The 27,114-nt window shown below is 38.8% G+C and overlaps 5 protein-coding genes across 7 annotated transcripts; 3 read left to right on the top strand and 2 right to left on the bottom strand.

The window, feature by feature from the left end:
• The first annotated feature begins 47 nt into the window (after window positions 1–47).
• LOC124873851 (vacuolar protein sorting-associated protein 4B-like) lies at window positions 48–10,660 on the top strand. Its single transcript, XM_047374859.1, has 12 exons — window positions 48–487; window positions 565–872; window positions 1,515–1,626; window positions 1,721–1,865; window positions 2,093–2,151; window positions 2,242–2,361; window positions 2,456–2,612; window positions 2,685–2,833; window positions 3,418–3,499; window positions 3,627–3,846; window positions 9,766–9,906; window positions 9,978–10,660. Exons 2-12 carry the CDS (start codon window positions 852–854, stop codon window positions 10,077–10,079), a joined length of 1,308 nt encoding a protein of 435 aa, XP_047230815.1. The 5' UTR covers window positions 48–487; window positions 565–851; the 3' UTR covers window positions 10,080–10,660.
• A 6-nt stretch (window positions 10,661–10,666) lies between these two features.
• plekhb2 (pleckstrin homology domain containing, family B (evectins) member 2) lies at window positions 10,667–15,178 on the bottom strand. Of its 3 annotated transcripts, XM_047374864.1 has the most exons (9): window positions 15,035–15,103; window positions 14,757–14,807; window positions 14,390–14,440; window positions 14,107–14,259; window positions 13,902–14,004; window positions 13,444–13,483; window positions 12,245–12,328; window positions 11,936–12,050; window positions 10,667–11,847 (listed from the first exon to the last, which is right to left on the bottom strand). In XM_047374864.1, exons 3-9 carry the CDS (start codon window positions 14,424–14,426, stop codon window positions 11,711–11,713), a joined length of 669 nt encoding a protein of 222 aa, XP_047230820.1. In that variant the 5' UTR covers window positions 14,427–14,440; window positions 14,757–14,807; window positions 15,035–15,103; the 3' UTR covers window positions 10,667–11,710. The 3 variants fall into 3 exon arrangements, with proteins under 3 accessions (XP_047230820.1, XP_047230821.1, XP_047230822.1); XM_047374865.1 differs by lacking the exon at window positions 14,757–14,807 and having other exon boundaries at window positions 15,035–15,178; XM_047374866.1 differs by lacking the exon at window positions 15,035–15,103 and having other exon boundaries at window positions 14,645–15,016.
• A 1,163-nt stretch (window positions 15,179–16,341) lies between these two features.
• Window positions 16,342–20,908, top strand: ing5a (inhibitor of growth family, member 5a). Its single transcript, XM_047374136.1, has 8 exons — window positions 16,342–16,480; window positions 18,063–18,134; window positions 18,707–18,873; window positions 19,001–19,112; window positions 19,193–19,289; window positions 19,383–19,518; window positions 19,611–19,672; window positions 19,780–20,908. The coding sequence occupies exons 1-8, from the start codon at window positions 16,444–16,446 to the stop codon at window positions 19,817–19,819; spliced, it is 723 nt and encodes a 240-aa protein (XP_047230092.1). The 5' UTR covers window positions 16,342–16,443; the 3' UTR covers window positions 19,820–20,908.
• cep19 (centrosomal protein 19) lies at window positions 20,855–22,714 on the bottom strand. Its single transcript, XM_047374138.1, has 2 exons — window positions 22,419–22,714; window positions 20,855–21,720 (listed from the first exon to the last, which is right to left on the bottom strand). Exons 1-2 carry the CDS (start codon window positions 22,546–22,548, stop codon window positions 21,374–21,376), a joined length of 477 nt encoding a protein of 158 aa, XP_047230094.1. The 5' UTR covers window positions 22,549–22,714; the 3' UTR covers window positions 20,855–21,373.
• Window positions 22,715–22,954: 240 nt separating this feature from the next.
• On the top strand, window positions 22,955–26,696 carry pigx (phosphatidylinositol glycan anchor biosynthesis, class X). The gene is made up of 6 exons (XM_047374137.1): window positions 22,955–23,114; window positions 23,390–23,474; window positions 25,134–25,269; window positions 25,361–25,574; window positions 26,212–26,312; window positions 26,419–26,696. Exons 1-6 carry the CDS (start codon window positions 23,051–23,053, stop codon window positions 26,554–26,556), a joined length of 738 nt encoding a protein of 245 aa, XP_047230093.1. The 5' UTR covers window positions 22,955–23,050; the 3' UTR covers window positions 26,557–26,696.
• Window positions 26,697–27,114: the final 418 nt, after the last annotated feature.

Here is a 27,114-nt window from a genome sequence, read left to right as displayed (position 1 = left end):
TATATGGGGTCTCTGGGGTCCATTCCTCATCGGTTTAATGCCCTCATATACCACCTTCTTTTCTTTTTGTTTTTCCAAAGCTACAAGGCAAATTAGCCCTTCCTCCTCGTCCGATGATGCCATGACAGAAAGTGTGGAAGAAGTAGTAGTAGTCACCAGAAACGTAGGAAATTGTTCGCTGGACTATAAAACCTCAAACGTCCGCTCACAGTACACCCGACTCACTGGGACCTTCATAGGTTTACATGTTGTTGCTTGACGATCCAAACCCGTGAGTGCTGTGGTTGGCTATAGTCCAGAGCAGCCGAGAAGGTTCAGAGCCCCACTTTAAAAAAAAAAAAAACCTAAACACCAGCTACACCAACGAATAGGTCCAACAGAGTAGAGCAAACTCATATTAAATTTACATCTCAAGCCGTTTGGATGAGAGGCAGAACGTCTTCCAGAAACAAGAGTCCAGCTGCCTCCTACTTAAGCACCTAAAAAGGTTTGTGAAAGTCTAAAAGAACACCTGAGCCTTATGTCTTTCTTTCAAAGTATTTCTGAACGATAACTTCTGTGTAGTATTACAGCAATGGCTGAGTGTATTCAAGAATGAACATGAAACGATTCGGGATGATTGGAAGAAAGAAACTTCAACCCACAGCAGCAGATGACGGTCGGGTCACGTGACCACCGCGGAAGGCAGTTGAAGTTGAGATGCGGAAGAGAGACAAAACTTTGGAATATTTAAGGGTTCAACTGGTTCCAATATAACCCTTATGTAGCCGGACACAAGACAAGAACACAGTCAAGTTTTGATATTTTTTAAATCATTGCAGGCGGAGAGGTTTGAGAGACAGGAGGAGGTAATGGCCGGCGTCAATGTACAGGTAAGTGTCAGACTTCTGTAACAGTGACGCGACTCACCTGAAAACATGAGACACCAGCTTTAATAAACAATCTGACGGATTGTCCTTGTTTAAACTGCCACAAACGTTTGTGATTTTAGGAATTTTTCCTTTAAGGTCCTTATTGGCGCCCTTATAACTTAATACTAAACTTAGGTGATGGTTTGAAGTATTTAACATTTGTTTGATTTCTTGTGAAAGAAGCGCTTTTAAAAAGAATAATGTACTAATTCTTCATTAGAAATGTCAGTGTCGTCAATCTGTGGTTCTGAACATTTCTCTTTCTTTCTGTTAAATAAATAAAACTAGTCATAACTTGCCGTCTTATTTAATACAACTTTTCCTCCGAAAAGTTGTAAATAAAATGTTAGTGCAATGATTAATTAATTATGTGAGCCCTACACATAAAGTAGAATATTAGTAGGTGAAATAATATACTGTACATACATAGAAAAATAAACTCTCCTTTTGAATTTACTGTTGGCATCGTAACTAAAAATAGAAAGGATGGTGTGTTTATAACTGACGTCAGCTCTTTTTTAACAACCCTGATTATGTTAGCATCTATTTAAACAATTTTTAAAAATGTCTTCATTATTTCTTTGTCATATTGTTTGTCCTCAGAAAGCTATAGATCTGGCCAGCAAAGCAGCAGAGGAGGACAAAGCCAAAAACTATGAGGAGGCTCTCAAATGTTATCAGCATGCTATACAGTACTTCCTACATGCTGTCAAATGTGAGGAACCTTAGTCCTGCTTACTAGTCTACAAAGAATGAGACCCTTTATAGACTATTACCGTGATCTAATGCTCCCCGTGCTGTTGCTGCAGATGAGGTGCAGGGTGATCGAGCAAAGCAGAGCATCAGGGCCAAGTGTGCCGACTACCTGGACCGAGCCGAGCAGCTGAAGGTCTATCTGAAGAACAAGGAGAAGAGTCCTCCGGCTAAACCTGTCAAGGAGTCTGGGGATAAAGGGTGAGAGAGGTCAACAAATCAGAATTAAACTGGTGTTCAGGGGTGTTTGTTACCGGTGTAAACATTTTAACAATACCTTTGCGTTATAACTTAGAGAGAAAGAAAACTATTCTAATCTGCTATTTGTGACCAGCTGATTTATTTTTCCTTAAAATTCACAACTTATATCAAATGTTTAGTAAGATTGAAATAAATCTTAGTGTTGCCTGATTTGTATTAAACTTTAGGAAAGAAAATGATGAAGGGGAAGATGGGGAGAAGAAGAAATTCCAAAATCAGCTCTCAGGTGAATGAAATTATTAAATGATATAATTCTGTTACAAAAAGCAAAAAATACTTTGATGAATATGACTGACTTAACTCTTCTCTCTTCCAGGTGCCATTGTAATGGAAAAGCCAAATGTTAAGTGGAACGATGTTGCAGGACTGGAAGGAGCCAAAGAAGCGTTAAAAGAAGCTGTTATCCTACCAATCAAATTCCCTCATTTGTTCACAGGTATTTGCACAAAAAGATTTATCCTAAATCTAGGATAAAATTTACTGGAAACATATGGGCTGTTTCTAGATGAATACTGCCTGTGTTTGTGTAGGCAAGCGGACTCCATGGCGGGGGATCCTTCTGTTCGGTCCTCCAGGAACAGGGAAGTCCTACCTGGCCAAGGCGGTAGCTACAGAAGCAAACAACTCCACCTTCTTCTCCGTCTCCTCCTCTGACCTGGTGTCCAAATGGCTTGGGGAAAGTGAAAAGTGAGGTTCTGGTTTTGATGAAAAATTCAGTGTGAAAGAAAGAGAGTCTTGTAATTTTAACTCTGTTTCTAGACTGGTGAAGAACCTGTTTGCTTTAGCTCGAGAAAAAAGGCCGTCGATTATTTTCATCGACGAGATCGACTCCCTCTGTGGCTCGAGGAACGAAAACGAGAGTGAGGCCGCTCGCAGAATCAAGACGGAGTTCCTCGTTCAGATGCAAGGTGACCAGGAGGACGTACGAGTGCAGTTACTCAGAGCTAAAAGTTCTTTGCTTTCTACTTGACTCCTAGAATTTAGCTTTTCTTTTAAATATTTCTGTAAACAAACATGTAGAATATATAAACCTAGTAAACACATTTACTACTCCTTCAATTACCACCACTACTGCTAAAAATAACAATAATCTTCTATATTATGATCATCCTATAAGTGTGATAAATATTGTAATGATACAAAAAGATGAAATAATTAAATGAAAGTTAATATTACTACTGCTACTACTAATAATAATAATACGTTTATCATTGTTTTAATGATCTTTATCATCCAATGACTAGCAAACAAATACATAAAAAAGATAAATAAAAGACAAAAAAGATGAATAAAAACTAATACATTTACTACTACTATTAGCATCACAACTATCAACAATAATAAACATCATGAAATCATCATCATAAAATAAGTATAGTAAAAGACAAACTGCTTGCTCGGAGGTGCTAGTGCCAGAAATCACTGCTTGAAGAACACTCCTTCGTCTTTGATGTTTACTTTTCTAACTGTTGCAGCACTTTTCTCCCCTTAGGTGTTGGAAATAATAACGAGGGGATCCTGGTCCTGGGAGCCACAAATATCCCATGGACACTGGACTCGGCCATCAGAAGAAGGTTAGCTTAGCATGCTTCTAAAAGGTTTTCCAGAACAGGCTGTTGTCCAGATTGTGAGGATGGCAATGGGAACATTAAAGGTTAAAGGCCCTGTAAGGGTTTACTGAAGCTTTTGTTCTTGTGTTAGGTTTGAAAAGCGGATCTACATCCCTCTGCCAGAGGATCATGCTCGCTCCTTCATGTTCAAGCTGCACCTGGGCTCCACCCCCAGCGAGCTAGTAGAAGAGGACTTTGTGATTCTGGGCAAGAAGACACAAGGCTACTCTGGAGCAGACATCAGTATCATCGTCAGGGACGCCCTCATGCAGCCTGTCAGGAGGGTTCAGTCAGCAACCCACTTCAAAAAGGTCAAATGTCATCCTGCTTGGGCTATTTTTAACAGCAGCAATCAGTTTTCTGAAATTAGAAATGTGCCCTTGTTTGAAAGACATTTCCTTAATTATATCAATAAAGGGTATAAGGGTACATGGGTACATGGAGAAAATATTTGTTAGCTTCAGGGTCAGATAATGATCAAATGTTAGTGCAATAAACAGTTTTCAAAGCAGTCTTTTAGTAAATAGTCCCACCCTCAGAGATGAGCCTGTTGCTGCCGTTAAATGAGTTTTGACAGGTCTTTTGATGTCTTTGGGTTTGAGTGGTTCTTTTAGCTGCTTCTTTAAATAGATCTCATGAACTCACGGTAGTCTAAAATTAAACAACAGTAGCACAGAGTTGAGATATACAGGGGTCGGACAATGAAACTGAAACACCTGTCATTATAGTGTGGGAGGTTTCATGGCTAAATTGGACCAGCCTGGTAGGCAGTCTTCATTGATTGCACATTGCACCAGTAAGAGCAGAGTGTGAAGGTTCAATTAGCAGGGTAAGAGCACAGTTTTGCTCAAAATATTGAAATGCACACAACATTATGGGTGACATACCAGAGTTCAAAAGAGGACAAATTGTTGGTGCACGTCTTGCTGGCGCATCTGTGACCAAGACAGCAAGTCTTTGTGATGTATCAAGATCCACAGTATTCAGGGTAATGTCAGCATAACACCAAGAAGGACGAACCATGCCAATGCCAAACGTCAGTTTCAATGGTGCACGGAGTGCAAATCTCTCCTGTTTCCACCAGAACTGTCCGTCAGGAGCTCCACAGGGTCAATATACACGGCCGGGCTGCTATAGCCAAACCTTTGGTAACTCATGCCAATGCCAAACGTCGGTTTCAATGGTGCAAAGAGCGCAAATCTTGGGCTGTGAACAATGTGAAACATGTATTGTTTTCTGATGAGTCCACCTTTACTGTTTTCCCCACATCCTGGAGAGTTACGGTGTGGAGAAGCCCCAAAGAAGGGTACCACCCAGACTGTTGCATGTCCAGAGTGAAGCATGGGGATGGATCAGTGATGGTTTGGGCTGCCATATCATGGCATTCCCTTGGCCCAATACTTGTGCTAGATGGGTGCGTCACTGCCAAGGACTACCAAACCATTCTTGAAGACCATGTGCATCCAATGGTTCAAACATTGTATCCTGAAGGCAGTGCTGTGTATCAGGATGACAATGCACCAATACACACAGCAAGACTGGTGAAAGATTGGTTTGATGAACATGAAAGTGAAGTTGAACATCTCCCATGGCCTGCACAGTCACCAGATCTAAATATTATTGAGCCACTTTGGGGTGTTTTGGAGGAGCGAGCCAGGAAACGTTTTCCTCCACCAGTATCACGTAGTGACCTGGCCACTATCCTGCAAGAAGAATGGCTTAAAATCCCTCTGACCACTGTGCAGGACATGTATATGTCATTCCCAAGACGAATTGATGCTGTATTGGCCGCAAAAGGAGGCCCTAAACCATACTAATAAATTATTGTGGTCTAAAACCAAGTGTTTCAGTTTCATTGTCCAACCCCTGTAGCTTGTGAAGATCGTCTGAAGGTTGTGTGCTCCTGAGTCAGGTAAGTGGTCCCAAATTATTAATTCGTTTACTAATCACTACCATAAAGTGCCGGACATCCTTTATTGGCACCTCTGGCAGAGATGTTTAAAAAGCCTTTAAAAGTTGTAGCACACTGAGGAACTTTGAAAATCTTTCATTTGACTACATTTATCCAGTTTAAGGGGGCACTGTGTTCTGAAAATATGTTTTTGTTAATGGTTTGTGGCTGGTGGACCATTTCTGTGTTGATTTGACCACATGGTTTAAATTATTCTCCTAAAGTCCTAAAATTACCCATTTTCAATTTCCTGGTAGAGGCGCCCCAAGTTTTATTTAAAATCTCTTTGTATTTCAAATAATCCATGATACCATGTTGGGAACTTTTAAGGTTCCTAAATACTTTGGAAGAGAAACAGGCCCATTGCATCACAGATCCTCCACCATACAACAGTGGGAGTTAGGTACTTTTCTACAGATTGCACATTTGTTCATGCCAAACTTACATGGAGTGACAGTTGGTGAAAATCTGAATGTGCTGACAAGACAATTGGGGAGTCCATCACCAGCCTACTGCTCAGTAGCTAAAAGAAACAGGCCTTTGTTTCATGTTTTATTACAGATGTTAGGATTATTAATCTGAGAATATTATTTAATATCAATATTTTAATATTTGATCAAGTAATATTTTGGTCTGTTAAGGTTTGTCCTGTGAATACCAGCCCAGTAAGGTGATGGTATTAGGACAAAATAGAAAGGGATGAGCCAAGCTCTGACATTATTGAACAGCATAAACTCTGCACATATATGGAATGGATTCACACAATTTCTTAAAATACAAGAATTTATTAACAAAAATAAGTCAACTCAAAGTCAAACATATTTCAATCAACAAACTCTTTACTATGCTAAAACAATCCAACTAAACTACCAAGCAGAATTAAAGAATAGGGGAGACTAATGGGCTATGTACAATATAAACAAGTTGATTAAAGATTATTGAAAATCATGACCAAAAGAGTGATGTAACATTACCATGCAATGTTTATGTTTGAGAACCAAGGATTATCTTGAAGAATCTGGAAATGAAGTTAAGTTAGTCTTGGAACTAACTTAGGCAATAATCAGCAAACGTTTAGACAACCATTCACAATGCAAGATCAGATTAAATATTATTTTAATAAAATAATGTTTTAAAGAATGATCTGCTGAATAAAACCAACCTTCTGGACTAATTCTCAACGGTGTCTAATTAGCTGCCTTTATTTATTGAAATAATATTTAAAGAAATATTATTAAGGGAGTATTTTGGAAAGAGCTAAATCTTTCTGGAGAAATTGGGCTTAATGGTGTTTACTTAGTTATAAGATTTAGTAAAATTATGTTTAGGGACACATTATTTATTAGCTTGAAAACTAACAACCTTTCTGTTAAATACTCTTTAGTAGCACGTGTACTTACCGGTTAGCAGTTGAGCTAACAAAGAAGCTAATAGCTTAGCACCAGAATCAAACACACACCTTAAAAACACACAAACAAAGAACACAACATGAACACGTGTGCTGTAGATATTCTGCTAGCACCAAGATAGCTGAGTTCAACACAAACAAAACCAAACTTCATAAAATGAAAAACGTTTAGATCATTTCAATCTAAACGTTTCTATTGTTTTGCCCAAACCTAACCTCTGACCATGCTGAGGAAAAGCTGTCCGGGGCGGCGAAGTTTGAAGAAAGCATCCACAGCTACAGCTAACCTCCTTAGCTGCGGAGGGGTTTGAAGGTGCGGCTGCTCTGTCGGGCCCACCAAACTGCACGTTACCATGGTGATGCAGCCTCCGTTGTCCTTCCTTGGGAAACTGCTGCTCACGGCGTCGTGCTGGGAACTCTCTGGAAACAGTTCGCTTCTGCAGATCTCAGAGAGAACAGTCGAGCAATGTTTGTACCTTGATTACCCCGTTGATGAATGAAAATCACCGGATACGCAGACAGTGATTCATTTCTACTTATCTTATGCATATGATCGCATGATCTTATGACACCCTTGGATCCAGTTGAGGAGTTTATGTCTGTTTGCCAGCAAAGAGACATTAGCGTTCTGGGCCTCCCCTATCCTGGTCCCGCAGAGGAGCAGTGGAAAGAGATCGGACCATTGGAAAGGGGGTGCTTTTAAACAGCCAGTGGCATCATGCGAAGTCCGCTGCTACCCCCCTTTCCTCAGTTTGTACCGGAGTTTTAATGTTGTTTCCATGTCTGTGGGTCCCAACACAGAGCTCTAAAAACTCTGACCAACTTAGAAAAAAGTAAAGTCCATTTATTTAAGAGATTGGCATGGCTACCTCCAACAACGGTCTGGTTTGGAATGTTTTCCTCTCCACAACTGAATAAATGTACTGAGATCAAATGTTTTTGTCTAAAATGTTCAGTATGAGATACAGGGGTTGGACAATGAAACTGAAACACCTGGTTTTAGACCACAATAATTTATTAGTATGGTGTAGGCCTCCTTTTGCGGCCAATACAGCGTCAATACGTCTTGGGAATGACATATACAAGTCCTGCACAGTGGTCAGAGGGATTTTAAGCCATTCTTCTTGCAGGATAGTGGCCAGGTCACTACATGATACTGGTGGAGGAAAACGTTTCCTGACTCGCTCCTCCAAAACACCCCAAAGTGGCTCAATAATATTTAGATCTGGTGACTGTGCAGGCCATGGGAGATGTTCAACTTCACTTTCATGTTCATCAAACCAATCTTTCACCAGTCTTGCTGTGTGTATTGGTACATTGTCATCCTGATACACGGCACCGCCTTCAGGATACAATGTTTGAACCATTGGATGCACATGGTCCTCAAGAATGGTTCGGTAGTCCTTGGCAGCACAAGTATTGGGCCAAGGGAATGCCATGATATGGCAACCCAAACCATCACTGATCCACCCCCATGCTTCACTCTGGGCATGCAACAGTCTGGGTGGTACGCTTCTTTGGGGATTCTCCACACCGTAACTCTCCCAGATGTGAGGAAAACAGTAAAGGTGGACTCATCAGAGAACAATACATGTTTCACATTGTCCACAGTCCAAGATTTGCGCTCCTTGCACCATTGAAACCGACGTTTGGCATTGGCATGAGTGACCAAAGGTTTGGCTATAGCAGCCCGGCCGTGTATATTGACCCTGTGGAGCTCCTGACGGACAGTTCTGGTGGAAACAGGAGAGTTGAGGTGCACATTTAATTCTGCCGTGATTTTATGTTTTTTGGATATAATCCGGGTTAGCACCCGAACATCCCTTTCAGACAGCTTCCTCTTGCGTCCACAGTTAATCTTGTTGGATGTGATTCGTCCTTCTTGGTGGTATGCTGACATTACCCTGGATACCGTGGCTCTTGATACATCACAAAGACTTGCTGTCTTGGTCACAGATGCGCCAGCAAGATGTGCACCAACAATTTGTCCTCTTTTGAACTCTGGTTTGTCACCCATAATGTTGTGTGCATTTCAATATGTTGAGCAAAACTGTGCTCTTACCCTGCTAATTGAACCTTCACACTCTGCTCTTACTGGTGCAATGTGCAATCAATGAAGACTGGCTACCAGGCTGGTCCAATTTAGCCATGAAACCTCCCACACTAAAATGACAGGTGTTTCAGTTTCATTGTCCAACCCCTGTAACTCTACTACAATACTAGAATAAGTTAACCTAAGGATTTATTTTTTTTACACGGCTTTACCAGGGGTACACTTTGTATAAATACACACCAACACTATGTTAGGAAAATAAAAAAGGAGGAAATCCATTCTTTACTAAACTATGCACACGGATTTGCATTTTGTTCGCTCAGTGTCAGACAAATAGATCCTTGTTTGCGTTCAGTGTAGTTAAAAATCTGGGTAAATTCTCACTTACAGGAGTATACGTTCTAATCTTTACCTCAGTTCAGAAAGAAAAAAGTTAACTTAAAAATACAGCCCAATTATAATGAAAACAGGCATATCTAAGCTGGGTAAGTACTTAGGAACCATCTGTGAAATAACCAGAGAATGAAGATTCTCCAAACACACGTTTCTAATTTATACGTTAGGAGACAAATGTGTAATGCATAATTGTCCAATGTGATTTTAACGATACAATAATTCGCATCAGCGGTGGTATCAAATACAATAGCCTGATGTTGCAATTTATCTGTCCACCCAGGTGTGCTTCCTATCTGTTTCCACATTTAGATGTACCCCTGCAACTCTGAACTGACAGCTCAGCACAGCTCCTTCTGAGAAAACATTTCCTTCTGTCCATCCAAACACTGACATAAAAGTTTTGTTCCAATTTATCTTTAAAGGTTCAAGGATCCACATTTCACAATCCCGGCGTTGTGGTCAACGACCTGCTGATGCCGTGCTCACCCGGAGATCCCAACGCCACACAGATGACATGGATGGATGTTCCCGGGGATAAGCTTTTAGAGCCAGTGGTGTCCATGGTAAGAGTTAACGATGTTGATGATCACAGATATCTGGATCTGTTGTGACCTGGTTGGTGTTCTCTGTGCAGGCGGACATGCTCAGGTCACTGAGTAACACCAAGCCCACTGTCAATGAGCAGGATTTGGACAAGCTGAAGAAGTTTACAAAAGATTTTGGTCAAGAAGGTTAATCTACTGAAGATGGGACTTCGGTTATTTTTTTTAGCAATCAGTCATACTTAATGTGCCATTCTTTCGTTCAGTGAAATCTAAATGGATGGTCCTGTTGTTCCACCGAGGCTTGTTTACGAATCCAACTCCACATCTTTTCAGCACTACAAACATCACCACATAAATGTGGATTATTTTGCACCTAAGAAACGTTGCTCTATCTTTTACTTTATGAATGGGAGATTGTTGAAATTTACAGATGTTGCCTCCTTAATGAACACAAACGCACTCGTTTTATTTCATCAGATTCGTTTCACCCTTTTGGTGTTTTGGGTTTTGTCGTTTCTGAAATGAATTAGTCTGTTTAATGAAGCTTTTAGAGCGATCTCTGAATTATGCATTTTATTACTGTTATTGTAGATATTGCAGTTGGTCATGTTTTGATCAATGTGTTGACATGGTGACTTTGGGGTCAAAATGTTTTAAGAACTTCTTTCTTTTTTGTAGACATATTGTTTAAATCTGAGGTCATTTCTTGCATCGTCTCATGTTCTGTGAACAACACTCAGGGTTCAATAAACAATGCAAAAAAAGAAAAGGCGTCAGCAACGTTCTGAATATATTTATTTGTTAAAATAGATCTTTGTTAACATCTTGATTTGATCAGTGCAACTGTGTCCAATTATTTCACACCTTTAAACATTGCTGAAAAAACTGACTTCAGTGTTACGTTGTTTGGAAAAATGACTTCTTTCACATTTCTTATGCAAATTAAATCAAATATCACGTACAAAGCTGTCCATGCAGAGGAATAGTCCTAATTGTGATGCACATCGTGTTAGGTTTTTAGAGAAGAAATAACTTTAACTCAAACATCACTGGAGGCTGATGTGCTTGCCGTTTATGCATGAACAATAAAAACAAAGACGAATTCATCAATACAAACAAATCAAACTGGAGGTACAATTCAACAGCTGCCGATAAGTTAACAAAAAAGACAACAGGATGAATGGAAATAGAAGAATGGAGAAAAACAATGTGCCTTTAAACTTCAGGCTAATGCTAGTGTGCCTGCATGCATGGTGTCATGTTTGCTCATCAAAACTATGAAACCCAGGATTTCTCCAAATGAGTTGCTAAATGCTACAATCCAAGTACTTATTGCTTTAGTGTGGCTCATACAACGTCCTCCCTAAGCTGACTCGAGCACAAACAACCCAGAGACACGGTGCAGATCTGTGACTAAAACAAAGGAAAAGTAAACAAAGGTTACAGTACAAAAAAACATGAGTGTTGAACATGAGGTTCATTTTGCAAACACAAAGTCCAGCTGTGTGTGAAACTGAAACCAACTGAAGAAATGACATGCACATAATGAATTATCGTCCTTCGCGACGTTTAAAGAACAGTCCAAAGGGAATAATAGTTATGATTTTGGTTAAAAATACTTCTATACACACACATCACAAGAGGAGCAACACTGTCAGGGAATACTGGAAAGTGCTAAAGTATTTACTCTGTCTATCACAGTCACGTCTCATTGATGTAGTCCACAAATGACACACTTCATTTGAAATTATGTGACTGCACTGACAAGAGCCCATAAAGTAAGCTGTAAATACAGGATGAACGGTTAGTGAAGCGGTACAGATTAGAAGACAGAGAAGAGAGAGCCGAGTGCCAGGCCAGTCGCTGCTCCAGCGAGCATGCCCAGAGCCACGTCCCCTGCATCGTCACGCTGCCGCTCCCGAATAATAACGTGGTTCACTCCGGGGGCAACGTATCCACCTTCACAACACGACAATTTCATGTATTAATCCTACAGCCAACAACCTATTCCTGCTGCAGTTCGGCTAGGCAGTGTCCAGTTACTTACCTTGATATTGATATGGATAGGCAACAGCGTAGGGTTGCCCATCCCCAGAATATATAATCTGTGTGGGATGAGCAGGTGGAGCTGTGTAGTCTCCATATGGGCCTGGGGCATAAACCTGGAGAAAATACCAGAAGATTTATATTTTGGTCAAATTCCACAGAAAAGAGTTAGGGACACAGTTAATTACTTCCACAACCTCTCCACTAGATGGCAATAAAACCTAGCTTTGAGCTAATGAGCCGTTATTAAATAGTAATAATTTTAGAGTTTCACTTGGTTTGTAATGTCTATACTAATTACTCATTTCACCTGTGGTTGGGCATATTCTGAATAAGGGGGAGGAGCAGAAGCCACGACTTCCTGTGCAAACCCATACTGAGGAGCAGCAACCACCTGTAGACATCAAAATAAAATATACGCCAAAATAAAACATACAGAATTTACCAACAATACGGAGCTACTGGCTAAGACAAATGCAACAGAGAGCTCCATTGACTGCTGAAGTTCTAGGAGTGCAGTGCTTTGCAAAAGTAACCAATGTCTTGAAATTATGCATTTTGTCTGTTTATGAAATTTATTTAACGTTTTGCGATAGACCAAAACTAAGTAGTGTTTAACCGTGAAATGATAACACTAAATAAAGTTCATTGCATTCAATTCAGAGGTCATCTATTTAATAAACAGAGTCTGGCTGTTTGTACTTTAAAGAGGTCCAATTTGCAGTTTGCTGCAAGTCAGGGGACAGAGCAAACAACATGTGATAGAAGGTGATCTAGTCAGATGAGACCAAAACTGCCATGTGTCGTAGAAATGTAGCATTAAACGTCGCCCTAGAACACACCATGCCCATTCTGAAACAGGGTACTGGGAGCATCATGCTTTGGGGATGGTTTTCTTTAGCAGGGACAGGAAACTGGTCAGAGTTAACGGAAGATTGATGAGCTTGTGGAGGGCAATCCAGGAAGAAAATGTGTTGGAAGACTTGAGACTGGGCAAGGGGTTTACCTTCCATAATCATGTAGTAGAACAGCCTAGTCAAAGTACCACGCATAAATCCAATTAAAAATTTGGGACAAGACTTAAAAGTTAATATTCACAAATGCACTATTTTCAGTTTGACTGAGCTCTTACAAAAAAAAAGGTGTAATGTCAGTCATGTGTAAAGCTGGTAGAGACGTACCACTAGAAACTGCTGCTGTAGTTGCAGAAAAAAGTGGTTCTAAAAAGTACTGGACGGCTAAATAAAAATACACGCAAAAATTTACAGATTTCCTTTAGCAAAAAAAAAAAACTTGTATCCTTTTACTTTCATTTCAGAACTTGGCACTGCTTTGTGTTCACCCCATACAATTTCAATAAAGTACATTGAACTTTGCGATCATGTTGTGACAAAATGGAAAGCAGTTCAGTAAGGCCATGAATAGAGAGTAAAGAACATTAGAACATTTAGTGCAAAGTATGAGACCTTACACCCAAAATATCTGTTTTAAATGTACAAAAACACTCACCGCATTAACTCTGGCATCCTGCAATGCCATGGTCCATGCTCTGCAACCAAGAATGGAAACCACATCAACACAATTCCACATATTTACTTTTAACAACCTAGTTGTCAATCCTAGACATACAATTAATCCCAAAATTATTCATATTTCTGGCAGATTTAGATATAAAAATTATTTTCATATAGCCAACAAGTTTGTTTATGAGCTCCACCTCTTTCAGGTTAGAAGGCCTCTAAGCCATACCCCTAATGTTTAGCTTCCTCCAAAGATTTTCTATCAGACTTCAGGCACAAATCTTGCTTGGTCACTTCAAAACATTAATAATACTTCCACTCAGAAAAACTCTAGTCTAATTAAAGGATTACTTTAAAACTAAATGCATCAGGGTTATGGATAATTTGGGGCTGGAATTCAATTAATCACTCTGATATAATAGCTTGAGAGGACATTTCCTGCCTTACAAGGCATCATCTGCACTGTCTGCACACAAGCTGATGACCCGCCCGTCTCTGCACACTATCTGGAACAATGCATCATGTGTTTTCCCATCCGGTGGGTTCAACTCTAGAAGGTAGGACAAAAACACAAAGGTGACGCATGCAGAACAATATTAAAACGTCTAGTAATAACGGCATCTGATTAATAAGCAAAAACATGTGACAATACCCTGACAAGCAGGGGAGCTGCGGATGTTAATGCAGTGGACTCTCATGTGGATGTCATCCTCCATGTCACGCCGCTGCTGGTCATTGTAGAACACCAGGCGGCCGTCGGCCCATAGGTCAAACCAGTTTCTTTTCCACCGACGTAGGATGGTGCCTTCAGAGTAGACATTATAAAATCAGGCCATTTTTCACCTTCATCAGGAAAATATCGCGTTTACATAAACATATATTTTACTGTGCTACTTAACTGCTGATTTGCAAATATAAGGCTTAAATCTGCTTACTTTGTCTATGGAGCCAGCCACTCTTTACCATAGCCATTTTAGAAGAAACACCTAAAGGGGAAATGTAAATATTAGACTCTGTTTGTCACAGCTCCGGGGCTGGTGACCAGGCGGGGCATATCTAAGACAAACAATTACCAAGTCCACAACGATGTCCATAAAACATAAATAAGCATTAAAAGAAAACATAACATCTGTTGTCTGATAACTCAGTCTAGTGATTCAGCATTCATTTAGGATAAAGCGCTTTCTTACCATATTTAAGCTTATAACCCTGGATGAGACCATTAGCTTCAAGGTAAATTGATGATTTTGAATCACATTGACAGTATTTAATCACTAATTTCAAGTAAAGTTGAAGAGCAACCTTTCAATTGACTTTGACTATCAAGATGCTTTAGCCTAATACTGTAGAGGCCTAGAAAGGAAGAAATGAGAGAGAATATGATGAAAATACGAACACATGAATAAGTGAAAGAAACAAAGAAAACATTGTTAGCTGGTTGTTTCCTCTAAATAGCTAAAGAAGAGCAGCAGACCTGTTAGCGCGAGTTTAAAATGTTTATAGTAAAGTTAATACTAGGACACTGGACTAATACGTCCTTATATGACGTTAGAAACGTGTTGTTGCTCTTATATACTTACTTGAGTCCTTAAATGTTTTGGACAAGATAACCTTTCTTGAGGATATCGAGAACGCGGAAGTGATGTGCACAATAATACGACGTATTGCTCGGAGCAAGAAATATCTGACCGTCCAGCAACGTGAACACATCTAAAGTAGCCGTTATGTCGTCAGTCTGGAGTTCGCGATAAGTCCCGCCCAGAGAGCATCTTCACGCACCAACAGTCTCTGTGGAGAGGGAGGCGTTTGTTTTCAATGACGTAGCCTATCAGCTGACCGCGGTGGAAAATGCTAGCAAACGAAGCTAGGGTGCGTTTGGTTAATGTACCCTCCTGTTCCCGGTTGTCCCCACATCTTGGGTGAGCAATTATGTTTTCTCTTTTTATATGACTTAAGGTTATCGTTTGGTCAAAATGTGATTTTATATAATCAGCAATCTGATTTTGTTGTGTTATTTCTGTCAAAAAACAAAAACAAATTAAGATATAAGCTATGGCTCACTGCCCAGGGGAGCCAGGTTTGATGGGTCCTCAAAATTATACCTTTCAGAAAGGCCTCAAACATTTTTTCTATTGCCTGACCAATCAGTGGTGGAGAAGGTGTATGTGGTAATCACTTAGAAAAATATGGCCATACACCATGAGTTGCTATTGAGATTGTAGTTGGTGTCAAAAGTCATGTTGGTGAACTGCACCCTTGGCAAGCAGGAAAACTGGCATGCTAAACCTTTTAATGGTTATAATACCTCAGTCTTAAGAAAGTCGACTTTATTTAGAAAATCTCTCTTTAATTGATAGGAAATGTAAAAAGAAATGATGAATGAATGAAATAACTCATTCCTTGGTAAAGCAAAAGGACATTTCTATTTAAATATTTTCCTGTCAGTGTGGTAGCCAGCATCACAACCAGATATGCTAAAAGCCAGAAAATAATATAACATTTATTGATATTGGTCCTGTATAAAGTTTCCGAAGTTGAGATTGCTCCTTTTAATTCTATGAATTGCTTATTTTGAAACTCAGAAATTACAACTCTATAATGTGTATTTTTTTAATTGCGCTGATTCTTTTAAAAACTGGCTATAAGGCTGTCAGAGTCCATCATGAAAATATAATAATATCAAATCTGGACAAACTGTAGAGGACCAAATAATACCATGAATGTTTAGATTCTTCTAATAACAGACCATGGATTTATTATTTACTATGTCAAAAATAAATACAAGAAACTCAACATTTGGCTTTAATATACATATTTATTTGATGATACAAAAAGTACAGTGTACATGTTTTGTTTGAAACCCAACTCTGAAACTGTCTCCGGGCCACTAACTGACGGCCAACCCTGTAATCTTAAACAAACGCTCCCTACGACTAACAGCCAGCCAGCTAGGGAGAGTACGCAGAAGCTAAATAGAAATCGGAAAAAAATGGCAACGGCAATTTACTTGGAGCATTATCTTGACAGTGAGTAGCAGAAAATGAACTACGTCTTAAATAACATTGTCATATACAACTTTGTTTGAGGTTTAGTCTTATGTATTTATTTTGTCGAAGGACGCTCGAAGAACTAGAGGTGGTTTGTAGTTTAGGCACGTTAGCAAATAGCTCGCTTGCTAACCGAGTAGCGTCGTTCCGATGTTATTAAAGTACCTTAAACTGTCCCTTTAAAGTGCTCAGTTTACTGATATAAAGAAACAGTAATAAATTGCTCGTAATAAACAGTGCACAGCGTAACCACTTTACGACATGGATTATTTCCTGTTTGTAAAAGCCAGTAGAACGTCTTTAAAAAAACTACAAGATAAAAACTGTTTAGTTTCTTTATATTTAGATTTCGCTAAACATATATCGTGTTGTCTTTTAAAAGTTTGGAGTTTTGCTATTAAATATTGCACCATGCATGTGCAACCTGTTGGAGACCGCGTTTCCCGTAGGCGCCGGGGGTGAGGGGCGGGGCGGGGCGTCTGAAGTAGCGCCCAAACTGAGGTTCTCCAATGTTGGACCCAGTTCGCTCACTCTGCGCCCCAAACTCAACAGGACCGCGTTGTTAAAGCTGTATCATTTTGGTTCTTAATTGAAACTGCTATTTAATAATTTCCCTTTTGGTTTACGACGCATTTCTACTTTAAAAAAAAATATATATATATATATATATTTCACCTCAGTTTGCCATAACGACGTGAAAAACGGGCTGCTTTATTCCTATTATCAGAAAACCAGGGCGCCTGCAAATTCAACATATCAAATTTTAGATCCCATATTCACCATGTCTGGTGAAGATATTTTAAATGACATAAAACTTGAAAGTTCTTATCTAAACACAGTCTGATGAATCACATAATTTATAACAACTATATTTTGACTGATGTATTACTGTGCTGTAATAAAGGTACTCCAACCCTATAACAAATGTCAGTGGTGCTGGAAAGTGCTGCAGAAGATTGGGAAATTATACAATGTGTAATATTACTATTATTCCAGTCCTTCTGCAACATTATTATTGCCAACACTGACACTGAGATTACCAAATATATGTCAATATATTGTGCAGCTTTAGTAGTGAGCAATAGAATAAATTAATTATTTGTGAAGAATTTTAAAATGTAATAATCATCTATTTGTGTTTCTTTCTTGCAGCACAGTCTAAATACAATCAGAAAAATGTTATGTGTTTATTATTGAAATTATTATAAATTTCCTATTCAAATTTCCTGAGCAAAATCTCAGTTGATCTTCACTACACGAGAAACGAGAAACACATATTGTAGTGTGAGATTTGTTCATATGCTAGAAAACAATCCTATCCTCACTATGTTGTTGATTTTAATATTTGAGAAAAGGTGCGCATTAATGTTAATGTCACTCTACTTTCTGCTTCTATATCAGGAGCATCCAGATTTTTCCATTGTCCCTGCCAGCTTGTGTAAACTTTGATTGTAATAACAAACATCGCTAGCACATTAGCCTATTAGTGGTCTTAAATCAAATTTATTTTTAATAAACAAGAAATGTCTTTTTTAATTATAACCATTCATTCTCTTTCTAGGTATTGAAAATCTACCATGTGAGTTACAGAGGAACTTCACTCTGATGCGGGACCTGGACAACAGAACCGAAGGTGATCATGTTCTCTGATACTTTCACTTTTTTATATTATTTTTCTACTTGCAGTGACAGGCTTGTTGTGCCGTGTAAAAGTGGGAGGTTTGAAGTTGCATAATAAGTTGGGATCCACGATATACCGGCATTGACATCGGTATCGGCTGATGTTAGTAAGTTTTTAACATATCAATATCTGTCCGATAAGTAAAATTGGGTTGATATTAATAACCGATGTTTATTACCATCTTATTGCTGTTTGTGTATGTGTTTTTGGAGGGGGTTTGCCATGTGGTATTTCTTTGTTCATGTGAGAGTTACTACAGTTAAACACTCTACAGTGCAGGTCTGTAGGGTGTTTAACTGAAGTAGAGAAGCAATGTCAGCGATGTGGTCATTTTTTCACGGTGTTCAAAAGGTAGTTAGATATATATATTATATTGGTTATCTCCCATAACAGCAAGATTAAGAATGGATATAGATATCGGCCTAAATTTTGATATCAGTGCATCCCTAATAATAAGCTTTAAAGTCGCGGTGGTATCGGTGGAGTTTACTCATCTCTCCAATAATCCCCCTGTTGTTATGCAGAAAAGAAAGGAGAGATCGACAAACTGGCTGAGGAGTACATAGCGAATGTCAAGAACCTGGCCTCGGAGCAGAGAGTGGAACACCTGCAGAAGATCCAAAATGCTTACAGCAAGTGCAAAGAGTTCAGTGATGACAAAGTCCAGCTTGCAATGCAGACATATGAAATGGTCAGTGTTAGCACGGCCCCCCAGGATTTTGCCTAATTGTCAGTCAGACCGTCTTCCTGGGAGAACTTTTTCAGTTCAGGCCACCTTAATGTATTCTGACTAAAAGGGTTGTTTTTTTTTAACAAAGGTGGATAAACATATCCGCAGACTGGATGCAGATCTGGCTCGGTTTGAGAATGAACTGAAGGAGAAACTAGAATTGAGCGGGTATGAAAGTACAGATGGAAGAGGACTGAAAAGTAAGTTGGGCAACTGAAAGGTTTTTCCTGAATCTGTCTGCATGACAACTTTAATCTTACGAACAAATATTTTACCCCAGAGACCGAAATGCGGGGCCAGAGGGAAAAGCGTGGATCCAGGGGTCGAGGAAGGAAGGGTTCTGATGAAGATTCTCCCAAAAAGAAAAAGAAGACCAGGTAACTTGGCCTTTAACCTCAGGGTTTACAGTATCTCAAAGATGTTCTGTTTGTTTTTGAGTCATCCTGAATTCGCTATGTTGTTGTTTTTAGTCCAGACCTCAGTGATGCTCTTCTGCCAATGCAGCCGTCAGACGTTTTGGACATGCCTGTGGATCCCAATGAACCCACGTACTGCCTGTGTCATCAGGTTTCATATGGAGAGATGATTGGATGTGATAACCCTGATGTAGGTTTTAAACTTCATTTTATTTGTATCCTTTTTTAGTCAAGTTCATATGAAACCGTATGTAGCCTGACACGATTTTCTTCTTCTTTCAGTGTCCCATTGAGTGGTTTCACTTTGCTTGTGTAGACCTCGCCACAAAACCAAAAGGAAAATGGTAAGAATTGGACTCCTTAAAAGAAATCAGTCTGTTTACTGAAAGATAAACATTGACCCGGTAACTTAATGCTCTCTGAACATTTCTTCTTTCCCTTAATCTGACAGGTTCTGTCCAAGGTGCACTCAGGACAGGAAGAAAAAATAAGGCTTCCTTTCAGAAATGGCTAACTATTTTTTGTTGTTGGTGTCACTAAATAGTCCACTGTGTATTTGTTTTGGCAATACTCCGTTAAAAAAGGTGGTTCATACAGATTTCCTTAAAAACCGTGTCCAACTTGGTGTAAAGCTACTTTTGTGAAATATTTCCCTACCAGCTTCCCTGTGTTCCCTACCTCCTTTGAATTTTAGCACAGCTGTCTTTCTTTGTCTTGTAGCTTTAAATCAAATAGTTTTACAGTATATTTACTCTACGTTCCGGGTCTTGTCAGAACAGTCCTTCCTTCAGTAAAAAGTCCATACTGTCTTGACTAACAAAGTCGGAGATCCCAGATTGTTGCTTTAGCATACTTGAACTGTTAGTTTTATAAACAACTATTAAAAAACAAAAACAAATGAACAGCCTGCTGAGAATTACATTTTAAACACATATATCTTTACGGAAACAGTGGTGGTAAAAAGGAATTATGTGACAGATTTAGTCTGTTGTTGCTACCTCTTTAGGGTTTACATTAGGACTGCATGAATGAAAAGAGGGGTATTACAATCAGCTTAAGCTAGACTAGCAAAGAAAATAATGTAAACTCAAATTTCAACACAAGCCTATGACATATTTGAATGTATTGTGGTACTAATGGTCAGTTGTTCTCTTCTGTCATCTGAGTGGCGTATTTAAGCACTTTGAATAAAATTGTTGCCCCTGAAGAGGTTTGACACTGCAGGCTAAGTTTAAGATCTTGTTTCTCATGTTAAACTTTGCTATTGAATGTCTGTTGTTTTCCTAACTTGTACAAAACTGTAGGGAAAACACTGGTCCTTCACATCAAACCATACATGGAAAAATATGTGTATTTTGAATGAAACAATATTTTGTAGACACGTTGTTCCAAAGAGATATTTGTTGTGTTTAAAAATACTGGCGACTCGGATTTAATTTAATAAGACTTTAGCAGCCTCCTTCATATTTGACTGTGAATATCCCTCATTTAGGTGTAAACCACAAATATAAAAACCAAAGTCAATGTATTTTGTAAAATTCTTGTATTTTATAACAAATAAATTTTCATTATTAATCCTACATTGTTTGGTTGTTTCATGACATGGAACGTCTAACGTTTGTCCGTTTTTTTGGTGGTGTCTCATCCTATGATGAAACGTCTGCCAGAATATGTCAGGTTATGTCCAGACAGAACTGGCCAGAGGTATAAACAGTTTGTGTCTTCTTGGGCCCTCTGAAGACCCCCAAAAGCACCTGCATTAATGCCGAATAAGGTTTCAAAATGCAACAGATGTATACTAAGGAAAACCTTCACAAAACAATAAATTCTGGCCTTCCTCCCTGACTCTTCTAAGTCTATATTAATTGCAGTGGACATAACTGGAAGTTCCAGTTAAGGTCTCATTCAAACCTTGGGTTGCCCTGTGTTTATTCTGCCTGATGTTACCACAATAGAGCTTTGGTTGTGAACCTCTGCTGTGTCATATATTGTTTTTTTCTATGTGGATTCATGAACTACATTCTTAATAAATGGTGTAGTCAGTTTTAAAATTCATCATCTGATTCCTCATCCCAGCTGCACTTTTCTTGGTTGGGTTTGTCAAACTCCACCTCCAGATCATAAACAAAGTCCGGGTCATCTGTCCGCTTGCAGTTCCTCTCGAACAGTGTGTCCATTTGGCCCTTTTTGCGAGCTAGCTCCTCATCATCCAGTTTGTTCAAATCTTCCTCTGGGTCCAGGCGGAACGAAGCAAGGCTGTCCTCCAGACTTAAACCCTGCATGTGATCTCGCAGGATGATGTGGAGTTTCTCCAACTGGCTTTGAGGTACTTGATCCAGATAGTCCCTGTGCCTTGGGTGGTTTTTCAGTCTTTCAGCAGCCACGCTATAGTCTGGAAGTTGGAGAAAATCAAGGTTTTAGTTCACTAGAAGCAAATTTACAGTGGCTTGCAAAAGGAGTCCTACCTCTTGAACTTTTTCATATTTTTCCAGAGCTTTTATGTATTGTAATATGGTAGACAAACACAAAGTAGTAATTAGCTGTCCAACACCAACCCCAGAGTGGAACAAGGTAATGGCAGCATTATACTGTGGGGATGCTTCTCTTCTGCTGTGACACTAAAGATGGCAACATGGGAATTAAACATGAGACTTCCAAAGATGAGGACCTTAAACATTAAACTTCTGCCATTCTGATTGAGCTTAAACTATTTTGCAAAGAAGAATGAGTAAAAATGTTAGTCTCTGGAAATGTAAAGCTGGTAGTGATATAACCCAAACTACAGCTACTTGCAGTGAAGATGGTAAAATACTCAGAGGTTTGTGGGTGTGACATGCTCTTTGTGAAAACGTGCAAGGGGTATTGATCCTTTTGCCAGACACTGTTTCTTTTCTATGTCATCGCACTTAGTCTAGGACCTAGGAATGTTTTTTTACATTTAATTCATCACAGAGTTGAAAGATTGCAGCATTATTCATTTTCATCGTCTTTATCCAACCAGAAAACAATTATTTACTCAACGGCATTCATTACATTGCTGCTAAAATTATTTCTATACAAGCTATATGAATGCTGAAAATATTGTCTTACCGGAATATTTCGAGAAATTTCGTACAGGTATAATTCTTTTCCGCATCTTTTTGGTGTCAGTGTGGACATAAATCAGAACTATGGAAGGAGGGCTAAACTGCACTCCGCAGCGTTTTGCCTCAAAACCCATTACCTTTTTTTCGTTTTGGAAAAACAGTTAAATATATCCTCCTTCTGGTATTTAAGGTTAGAAAATAACATATTCAATCCATAATAACTATGTTTCTCACTAAATTTAAAACAAATAGAGATATCTCTAAAGAAATTAACTGCAGGACCTTTCAGAGGAAGCGTTACCAAGGAGCCTTATATAAGGAAATGTTTTTAGTGAAGCCTGTTTAAAAACATTTTTAAAAAGGTAATATGAACCACTGTTTCGTAGTTGTAACAGTACATTCATCAGCATGAACTGAAACTCGGATAATTTTCTTTTTAAGTCTGTCATTACCGCTTGAGAGCAATTTTAAATTCCAAAGGAATTGGATTTATAGTCAGGCAGGGTTGTGGCTTCTATAAAACTACAAAATGGTCCTAAGAAATTCTCTTCCGTAAACAGTTCTATTGGGAAATCTAACCTAGCAGTATGCGAAATACTTTGAAAATACAAATGAAAGTTTACTTTAAAGTTTGTTATGTTCTTTAAACTGTTTTTTGTGTTGGCTTGCTTATCTAAATGCTATTGTTTGAACAGGGAGGGTAAGTAATACAGACGTCTTCGTTTTTGGCAAGATAAACTTTTCTCAAATTTACGGTCTTAGAAGCAAAATAAGTTTAGATTTTCTCTAAATGTAAAATAAAGGTCCTCCGTGAAGCACAAATTTGAAAATACCTTTGAACATGAAACATTTTGCTATAGACAGATTAAGCCAAGAGCTCATAAATAACTAGAAGACTGAAATAAACACAATGAAATACCATTTGCTAACTCTTTCTGATCTGTCTTCATCTGTGTAACGTTCACGTTTTTGCAGATGATCAGGAACACTGTGATCAGCTCAGACAGTGGCTAGAATCTTCCACTGTGTCCCTGAAGCTCAGCAAGAAGGGCTTCCACAGGTATTGGGTTCTACACCCATCATAACATTATGACCACTGACAAGTGAAGTGAATAACAGTGCTTATCTCATCATCATGACACGTTCGTGGTTAGTATACAGTAGGCAGCGAGTGCTCAGTTTGTCCTCAAAGTTGATGTGATAAAACCAGGAAAAATTAGCAAGCCTAATGATTTGAGTGAGTTTGACATAGCAAAACTGCGATGGGTACATGACTGGGTCAGAGGATCTCCACAACTGTAGCCCAAGTTGCTGGAGTAGATAATGCTGGTTGTGAAAGAAAGGTACTGTTTGCTGCATATGGCGATTCAAAGCAGTCAAGAGTAGAAATCAAATTTCTTTATGTCCGTGGCCACCCTGCAACAAAGCAAAAAACGGTTCAGGAATGTTTTCAAGAGCACAACAAAAGGTTCGAGGTGTTGACCTGGCTTTTAAATTCCCAAGATCTCAATCCAGTTGAGGATCTGTGGGATGACAAACAAGTCTGACCCATGGAAGCCGCACCTTTCAAGGAACCACACTTAAAGGATCTGCTGCTAACATCATGGTGCCAGATACACTACACACAAGACTAGTTGGGGCTTGATGAACTAATATCTGTTGTGTTTTAGGGAGGTGACAACCACTGTTGATCTCGTACAAGTTGGACTCAGTGGTGCCAGGGCTTTGCCTTACATTAGGACTGCATGAATGAAAAGAGGGGTATTACAATCAGCTTAAGCTAGACTAGCAAAGAAAATAATGTAAACTCAAATTTCAACACAAGCCTATGACATATTTGAATGTATTGTGGTACTAATGGTCAGTTGTTCTCTTCTGTCATCTGAGTGGCGTATTTAAGCACTTTGAATAAAATTGTTGCCCCTGAAGAGGTTTGACACTGCAGGCTAAGTTTAAGATCTTGTTTCTCATGTTAAACTTTGCTATTGAATGTCTGTTGTTTTCCTAACTTGTACAAAACTGTAGGGAAAACACTGGTCCTTCACATCAAACCATACATGGAAAAATATGTGTATTTTGAATGAAACAATATTTTGTAGACACGTTGTTCCAAAGAGATATTTGTTGTGTTTAAAAATACTGGCGACTCGGATTTAATTTAATAAGACTTTAGCAGCCTCCTTCATATTTGACTGTGAATATCCCTCATTTAGGTGTAAACCACAAATATAAAAACCAAAGTTGATGTGATAAAACCAGGAAAAATTAGCAAGCCTAATGATTTGAGTGAGTTTGACATAGCAAAACTGCGATGGGTACATGACTGGGTCAGAGGATCTCCACAACTGTAGCCCAAGTTGCTGGAGTAGATAATGCTGGTTGTGAAAGAAAGGTACTGTTTGCTGCATATGGCGATTCAAAGCAGTCAAGAGTAGAAATCAAATTTCTTTATGTCCGTGGCCACCCTGCAACAAAGCAAAAAACGGTTCAGGAATGTTTTCAAGAGCACAACAAAAGGTTCGAGGTGTTGACCTGGCTTTTAAATTCCCAAGATCTCAATCCAGTTGAGGATCTGTGGGATGACAAACAAGTCTGACCCATGGAAGCCGCACCTTTCAAGGAACCACACTTAAAGGATCTGCTGCTAACATCATGGTGCCAGATACACTACACACAAGACTAGTTGGGGCTTGATGAACTAATATCTGTTGTGTTTTAGGGAGGTGACAACCACTGTTGATCTCGTACAAGTTGGACTCAGTGGTGCCAGGGCTTTGCTGCTTTACAGATGGCCGAATGGTGTCTTTGTAGATCCATATCAACTGGCATCCCAGAGTGATCTAAGTAACTGGGAGGTAACACTATGACAAACATGGTACAGTATATTTGTTTTAAAATGTTTTTTAAAAGTGCATATTTATAATTGTCTGACTTAATTTCTGTAAGATACTGCTAGATTCAGCCATTGACCTAGAAGTGCCTGCTCCCAAGACTTCAGGATTTCTTACCTATGTGTTCCCCTCCAACACTGGACCGGCTCCTAGTTTCCTAAAAGTAACAATTCCAATACACGGACGTTATCATGAGCCTTCTTCTACTGGAGAAACGTTCACATCTGTTCAGATTCAGCCTCCTGAGCTGCTACTGCGGACTGAAAAATGTAAACAGTTGATGTTTATTTTCCATTCCTAAATTTTCAAGATGCACCGAACAGATATTTCCTGGCTTATACAGATTACTAGTTTTCTTTGAGATCCACACCAATTCTAGTTTTGGCAGATTTGATTTTTTTTTTCCCTTAAAAACAAAATTACAGCCCTGAGAAATATGCTGCAAATTTCGTGATCGATGTAGCAGTTTTGAATCTGACAGAAAATAAATATCTGCATCAATTACATTATATGCATCAAAGTACATGTCCCTGACTTGTATGTGATTTTTAATTAATTAATAAGGAGCATCAAAGTTTCACCATGTATTTATAGTTTGTAAAGTGTAGAAGTGTTAAGTATTTGACCTACTAATAAGAACTGATCAAGGGGGAAAAAAAGTCTGATTCTAATCTCTGGCTGATTGATTGATGCATCTCTATTAAATTGACAACTAATTAATTAATCTAAATTAATTTGAAAATTTTGTATTGATTATATATTGATTATGCCCTTGTTTTCACTCCATATCAAATAAGAAAAACATAGGGATGATATTTTGCATATGCTGCTGTGAGGTGGAGGGAAATATTGTATAGATAGAGCTAGTTTTAATCACACAAGTCTTATAATTTTTCTTCCTTTCAGGCACAGATCTTCACAGATTTGAGTCTCATTCTGTAGTGGATGCTCCCTGTACTGTCAACAATTCCAGCACATGTTTATGGGTCAAAAAACCTCTGCAGCAGGTACTTTTTCACCAAATCTTTACAAATCATTTGTTTGAAAAAAATCAAAGAACCCAAATGTTCCATTTTTCCTTTTCTCATTCAAAATATATATTGTTTCCTTCAGGAGCCCAGCACCGTCAGTATCATGTTACCGGTTGGTGACGGGTCAGCGACGACGCTTGTATGTGGCGGGACTCTTCTTGTGACTATGATCTGCTGCGTGATGCTCTCTAAATACATGTTGAAACATCGAATCATTTAAGCTGCAACAGTCAACAGAGCCTGTGCTCATCAGGTTATAATGTTAAACAGTTGTGTCTGGGACCAGGATCATTCTAGCTGTTTGTATCAGGTGTGGAAGAATTCCAGGTATCTACATTAAATTCACTCCAACGAGCTTAATGTGACTCAGATGGGTTTTTTCTTTTTTTCTGAAGTTGATCATCTTTTGCACTTTTTTCTGATATTAAATTGATAATTAGCTCAGGCAATACCAAAAGGCAACAAGTATTTGTTGTTTCGGCTGCTGAAATAAAGATTACAAAGCTACAAATAATATTTTAGGTAAAATATGTTAACCTAATACTAATTGAGTTTTTTTTTGTTTTTTTGTCAGATGTCAGGGTGATTTCTAACGTTGGTGAAATAAACATGTATAATAAAATAAATGTATGCTTTGTTTATAACATGTTAATTCACTTTTAACTAAAAACCCTTAGAAAGCTCCTCGCTTTTAATAAAACGTTAACTGCTCCAGCTGGGAAGGAAGATAATAACATTATTAATGAATTGATTTTTTTTTTTTTTTTCAAAATTTTGT

Source organism: Girardinichthys multiradiatus, chromosome 9 (genome assembly GCF_021462225.1).
Source record: "Girardinichthys multiradiatus isolate DD_20200921_A chromosome 9, DD_fGirMul_XY1, whole genome shotgun sequence".
NCBI lineage: Eukaryota > Metazoa > Chordata > Actinopteri > Cyprinodontiformes > Goodeidae > Girardinichthys > Girardinichthys multiradiatus.
This window is presented reverse-complemented; position numbering and strand designations above follow the sequence as displayed.

What these genes read in the sequence shown, in the direction of transcription:
- ing5a (XM_047374136.1), top strand. Translation starts at nt 16,444, where the DNA reads ATGGCAACGGCAATTTACTTGGAGCATTATCTTGACA. An exon ending in CAATGCAGACATATGAAATG is followed by an intron (nt 18,874 to 19,000) that starts GTCAGTGTTAGC and finishes TTTTTAACAAAG; the next exon opens with GTGGATAAACATATCCGCAG. An exon ending in AGATGGAAGAGGACTGAAAA is followed by an intron (nt 19,113 to 19,192) that starts GTAAGTTGGGCA and finishes ATTTTACCCCAG; the next exon opens with AGACCGAAATGCGGGGCCAG.
- LOC124873851 (XM_047374859.1), top strand. Translation starts at nt 852, where the DNA reads ATGGCCGGCGTCAATGTACAG. An exon ending in AAGGAGTCTGGGGATAAAGG is followed by an intron (nt 1,866 to 2,092) that starts GTGAGAGAGGTC and finishes ATTAAACTTTAG; the next exon opens with GAAAGAAAATGATGAAGGGG. An exon ending in GTTCCTCGTTCAGATGCAAG is followed by an intron (nt 2,834 to 3,417) that starts GTGACCAGGAGG and finishes TTCTCCCCTTAG; the next exon opens with GTGTTGGAAATAATAACGAG.
- pigx (XM_047374137.1), top strand. Translation starts at nt 23,051, where the DNA reads ATGTTCTTTAAACTGTTTTTTGTGTTGGCTTGCTTATCTAAATGCTAT. An exon ending in CTATTGTTTGAACAGGGAGG is followed by an intron (nt 23,115 to 23,389) that starts GTAAGTAATACA and finishes ACGTTTTTGCAG; the next exon opens with ATGATCAGGAACACTGTGAT. An exon ending in AGCAAGAAGGGCTTCCACAG is followed by an intron (nt 23,475 to 25,133) that starts GTATTGGGTTCT and finishes GTTGTGTTTTAG; the next exon opens with GGAGGTGACAACCACTGTTG.
- plekhb2 (XM_047374865.1), bottom strand. Translation starts at nt 15,164, where the DNA reads ATGTGTTCACGTTGCTGGACGGTCAGATATTTCTTGCTCCGAGCAATA. An exon ending in TGGCTGGCTCCATAGACAAA is followed by an intron (nt 14,260 to 14,389) that starts GTAAGCAGATTT and finishes TCTACTCTGAAG; the next exon opens with GCACCATCCTACGTCGGTGG. An exon ending in CTATCCATATCAATATCAAG is followed by an intron (nt 11,848 to 11,935) that starts GTAAGTAACTGG and finishes CGTGTTGTGAAG; the next exon opens with GTGGATACGTTGCCCCCGGA.
- cep19 (XM_047374138.1), bottom strand. Translation starts at nt 22,548, where the DNA reads ATGGGTTTTGAGGCAAAACGCTGCGGAGTGCAGTTTAGCCCTCCTTCC. An exon ending in AAATTTCTCGAAATATTCCG is followed by an intron (nt 21,721 to 22,418) that starts GTAAGACAATAT and finishes TCCAACTTCCAG; the next exon opens with ACTATAGCGTGGCTGCTGAA.